General features: G+C 34.2%; 2 protein-coding genes across 2 annotated transcripts in view; one reads left to right on the top strand and one right to left on the bottom strand.

The window, feature by feature from the left end:
* Window positions 1-1,930, bottom strand: part of LOC107438876 (uncharacterized) — a 23,346-nt gene extending 21,416 nt beyond the window's left edge. Inside the window, exons 1-2 of the mRNA XM_043042495.2 lie at window positions 1,514-1,930; window positions 398-489 (exon numbers count right to left, since the gene is read on the bottom strand). Coding sequence (XP_042898429.1) covers window positions 398-489; window positions 1,514-1,759 — 338 coding nt within the window. The 5' untranslated portion in view covers window positions 1,760-1,930. The remainder of the gene's footprint in view (window positions 1-397; window positions 490-1,513) is intronic.
* A 330-nt stretch (window positions 1,931-2,260) lies between these two features.
* Window positions 2,261-5,074, top strand: LOC122269423 (acylphosphatase-1-like). The gene is made up of 4 exons (XM_043042516.2): window positions 2,261-2,317; window positions 4,296-4,431; window positions 4,527-4,543; window positions 4,660-5,074. Exons 1-4 carry the CDS (start codon window positions 2,261-2,263, stop codon window positions 4,810-4,812), a joined length of 363 nt encoding a protein of 120 aa, XP_042898450.2. The 3' UTR covers window positions 4,813-5,074.
* The last annotated feature ends 304 nt before the right edge of the window (window positions 5,075-5,378 follow it).

The raw sequence follows: 5,378 nt of genomic DNA, 5'->3' as shown, positions 1-5,378 counted from the left end.
GATCTGAATACACCTATGCATTGTCAAATGAAATATATTCCCATGGCCGACCAGGTGGCCAAGTGGTTAGCGTGCCTGACTGCGGAGCTGATAGTTGCGGGTTTGAATTGCGCTCAGGGCATAGATGTTTCTTTCTCTCTCTGTGTGTTCTATGTCCTTTCTTCTGTGTAAATGTAACCCGCCCTATAAACGGGTTTGTGGTTGTATGACGTGGGCGACGCTACTCCACCGCCGTGGCTTAGCCATAGGTGCTCACTGGGTAATGATAAGAGAGTAGCAATTCTGAGGCCAATGGGAAATAGACCCAAGTGCCCGCCATTAATCAACAACAAAAAAAAAAACATTCAGTGAGGAACAATTTAATTTTTAAAACAAACATTTAAATCTGAATTTTTACCTAATAGACAAAAGGCAGTTATTTCCTATAGCCCAGACATCATCATTAGTTGAAGCTATATCCAAAAGGGGTACACAAAAACGTAATGTTTGCTACAACAGGAAGAAAAAAAAATTATGAGTGTGAATATTTTTTCCACAATTTAATAATAAATAAATGAATAAATTTAACAAACATTAAATATCAATGTTAAAGAACTCAAGGCACATCATAACTAAAGTAATAGTCACACAATTGTGACTTTTTAAATCCAAAATTACAATTAACTAACAGAAAAGATATAAAGATAATTCTGTTAAAATTACAGTTAACAGATGAAATGACAGGTAGGTAGGTACTTTATTTGAATCTCACTAGAGCTGCACAATATTGGAGACGGTCTTTGAAACATGAGATAACAAAACACAAAGCTGTAATTAATGAATCAAGTTATGATTTAATAATAAAAAGAAAAAAAGATAAAACAAATTAATAATTATTGCGTTAAATCATTAAGGTTATGTTTATGTAAACACTTTTACAAAAAGCCGAATATATAGAAATCAAAACACGCTAAACAGTTGAATAGCTTCATTAAAGTGGATTTGGTGACTTTTAAAGATGAAATCATTATGTATTAACAGGCTAAGTCAAATTTTAAAAATTCTCACTAACACCACAATGTTGTCAGTATTATTAAATAATCTGAAAATTCTTTTATTTACTTACTTTTAAAATGAAAAGGAGAATTAATTCAGAAGCTAAGATATAGTAATACAATACAGATAGCAAACTAAAGTGCTTAAACTGCTTAATTATACTAGAAAATAAAATGACTTCCAAAGATAAAAATTACCACTGTGTGCTATATATTAGAATAAGAAGACAATGACAAATGGAAGAATTAACAAAGTAATCCCGTAACTAAGACTTCGCGATTATTTAGAAGCAGGCACCAATGCGAAAATTATTTACCCATGGGAGTATTATTATAACAAACACTGATAAATTAGATCAGATAACAAAAACGCAGTCTTTAGTTTAAAAAAATATTATTAAAATCGGAGAAGAAATTCGAAATAAACTACCCAAATTTTAAAAAAATAGATTTCAAAAAAATTAATAAAAAATAGTTACCTGAAAACGTAAAGATAGTGATGAATTTTGAATATATTCTTTCGAACCATGTTCCGAACTCAAAATTGGCCTTTTATCAGAAAGTTTATAGCAAGTAATCTGGCTCGCATCGGAGAAGAAAACATATAAAATTTTATTTGAGTGAAAATGAGGGTGTGTAACTAATTTAAGAGAAGTAAATGAAGCCCCAAAAGAATTCAAAGTCCCCAAATTATTAACAGCTTCAATATCAAAATACGAATCCATTTTATAATAAAGGGGTAATTTTCATTAAATATTTAAAAGCAAGAAAATATCAATCATAAAAACATAAATTTCCTCTTGAAAATTAAAGCTATAATGTTCAACAGACATATTTCACTTCTAAACACTCGCGCCAATTTTCTTCAATTTGTTTATTCTCAGGATGGGTAGGATGACAGGTTGTAAAGACTATATCCTAAGAGTTATTTTAGCTTATAGCTCACTAAATTGTATACTACATATCATTTAAGCTTCTAGCTTACTTTGTTTTTTCAATAAAAATAGTGCAGTTAAATTTCGCCTTTCGGAAGAAATCCTCCAGACAACAGTCTCGCGTTGTGGCGGCATAGGTCAACATGAGTAAATCATTCGACACCTTCATTCCTCCATTGCAACCCCCATTCGAAATGTGCTCTCGCTTGCTACCGTAGCAGCGGACAGCCCCAAAGTTTTAATCTGGAGGAGAGTGTGCTATTGGCGGCGGTCCGGCAAATATTCCCGAGGATGCTCAGAAAACATGCCATCACAATCTTGATCCTCTGCATAGGAGAAGACCAACGAGTAAGGAGATGACTCTTCCGCTTTCGTAGCCCGATGACCTGCATGCGAAGTCAAACTCTTTAGGGTCGAACAATTTAACGAGAACCGATACCAGTTAAATTCTAAATTCTTGATTTGCGGAAAATAGACTCACGTAGTTCATGTTCAATGATTGGCGCAGAAATAAAATAATGAAGCAAAAATACTTTCAAAGAATAGTTAACTTACCGTCAATACCTCTTCTCCTCAAGATTTCAATTTGTTATTTGTAGCGTCGTCATAGCCTAGTAATTAAAGCAATTAAAAACAAAAATTCCAGTGGAAAAACGCGCTATGCAGCTGAAAATCCGAAAGGAATTGTTGTTGTTCATTTACGTCGCACTAGAGCTGCACAATGGGCTATTGGCGACTGTCTGGGAAACATCTCTGAGGATGATCCGAAGACATGCCATCACAATTTTGATCCTCTGCAGAGGGGATGGCACCCCCGCTTCAGTAGCCCGACGACCTGCACGCGAAGTCAAGCACCCAAGAGGAGTTGAAATAAAAGAAACATTGAAAAAAAATTCTTCATAATTTCCATTTCATTTCATGAAATTAACCAGCATTTGCGTTACATGGAGAGGAAAACCTCCCACTGTTAGCCTGGCTGCCGTCTATCACCGAGGATTCTTTACGTCAGCACTGTGGTCGGTGCAAGCCGGGTGAGGAATTCGTACCGACCAGCTATCCATAGGATTTGAACTCGGTTCACCTCATTGGAAGGCCAACATTCTATCCCCTGAGCCACCACTGTTCTGCGTAACACATTTCCAAATGATTCATAAAACATTACATGGTGGTTAAGTGTTTTGCTTTAATTAAAATTCGTTATTTATTCTCACACTTTCTTTTCCGCTAACACATTTGAATGCGTAAGGAAAAAGAGCCTTGCAAATAAATTAAATCAAGCAATAGTCAACGGATTCCTTAACTTTTCTTGTTGAAAACTACTTTAACGTAAACACGACACTCGCATTTTTAATTGGGTGGAGGTGACCTGTTGGGCTTACTTAACCTTGCAGCACAAACTCCGGACCATTTCAAAATTTATTATTTTTAACAATTTATATCTACATTAAGAGTGAAGATATCTCTTTACTTTGAAACTCCATTTTTTGCGGTTAGTGTGCGGGTGGGTGATCACTTTGATCAATCTGCGTAGGGACCGAGGGTGTGCGGTATTGGTCCCTGTTAGACTGTTCTACCGTAAAGTGCTAGACTTCGCGTGCAGGTCGTTGGGTTACCGAAGCTGGGGTGCCATTCTCTCTGCAGAGGATCAAAATTGTAATGGCATGTCTTCGGATCATCCTCAGGGATGTTTCCCAGACCGTCGCCAATAGCTAATTGAGCTGCTCTAGTGCGACGTACAGGGATGAGATTGGCCAAAAGGCAAAAAAGCTGAATTTTAACGCGAGTAAATCTTACGTGATTTATAGCAAAAATATCAGTAACATATTCTCATACAGTTTCGCTGATGTTGTAATGCCTATATATACCAATAATCGTTGATAGAAAAACTGTCTTATAGTTACTAATTCAAGAAAAAAACTTACTTCTTACAAGAATCGCGATGAAGAATTTTAAAATCCAGAGAATACAAATAGCGATCTTGGATTTTAAAATCGCGTGAATATGAATCACGATATTGAATTTTGAAATCACGTGAATTTGAAACTCAATATTGGACTTCAAAAATGTAAAAATACAAATCATGATGCGTAATTTTCAGATCGCGTAAATACGAATCACGATGCATAATTTCTAAATCGCGTGAATACGAATCGAAAGCCAAATTTTTAAATCACGTGTAAATACGAAAATCGATGTTTGATGTTACAACCGCAAAAACGAATCACGACATTGGATTTTAAACTCGCGTGAATACGAATAGGTACATAGATTTTAAAAATGCGTAAATACAAATCGCGATAATAGATTTTTAAATCTCGTAAATAAGAATTGCAATGNTTCAACCAAACTATTTGCATGGCAGCAGTCGTACTCTTCATCGAGGTCAACAAAAAATGAAATGAAAACTACTGTTTTAAGAATGTTGCAGTCGGTAGATTTTGAAGTTTTTGGTCGAGTACAAGGTAATCTAAAAATTTTAACACTCTATTTCTTCCTGCCGGTGTCTAAGATTATATTTTATACCTTTTCTAATACTACTTTTTGTCCTTTTTTTCAGGTGTATTTTTCAGAAAGGTAAACAGTTCTATATAGTTAATAATTTTTTGCATTATTAGTTAATTTTTATTGTGTTTCGAAATTTGGATTCATTAATTTTTTTGTAACATTACAAATAGTGTTTGTTCTTTTAGTTTACGAGAGAAAAAGGGAAGCAGCTAGGTTTAAAAGGATGGTGTATGAATACTTCTAGTGGAACTGTCTTAGGAACAATGCAAGGGCCAGAAGAAAAAATTATAGAAATGTATGTATACTTCTCTGTAATAGGGAAGATTTCCGTATCATGATCTACTCAAAAATTATTGCAAAGTTTTGACACCAACCCTCCCGGCTGCGGCTAACTTCGGGGCAGAAACTAAAAACATCATCACTGAAGGGGATCAACCAGTGCCGGATTTGTGGTGTAACTACCACTATAAATATTAAATACCAAATCTCTAGTATATAAGACATGTTAACTTCATTCTATCATGAGGTACCTTTTGATAGATGAAGGTTGACATGGTCCATAATTAATTCCTCACACAGATTAAGCATATGAGGGTCACTAGACCATTAAAATTTTTGGGGCCCTTACATTAAATTTTTTTTTCCGTATATTTTTTATTTGTTCAAATATAAAAGTATTTATATATCTTTTCATTTAAGAAAGCTTATTTAAAATAAATAATAAATTAAATTTTACTTTATTTTATTAAATTAGATCTAAAATATAATCATAACATTCTGAAAAATCATTGTTTTTCTTAAATTTTTAAAATTTAATTTAAAAAAATCCATTCTAAGGGGGCCCCAGGCCATGGCAATCCAGCTCTGCTTATGGGTAAATCAGTAATTTTCTTGTCACAATTAA

This window comes from Parasteatoda tepidariorum, chromosome 9 (assembly GCF_043381705.1).
Source record: "Parasteatoda tepidariorum isolate YZ-2023 chromosome 9, CAS_Ptep_4.0, whole genome shotgun sequence".
NCBI classification, from domain to species: domain Eukaryota; kingdom Metazoa; phylum Arthropoda; class Arachnida; order Araneae; family Theridiidae; genus Parasteatoda; species Parasteatoda tepidariorum.
This window is presented reverse-complemented; position numbering and strand designations above follow the sequence as displayed.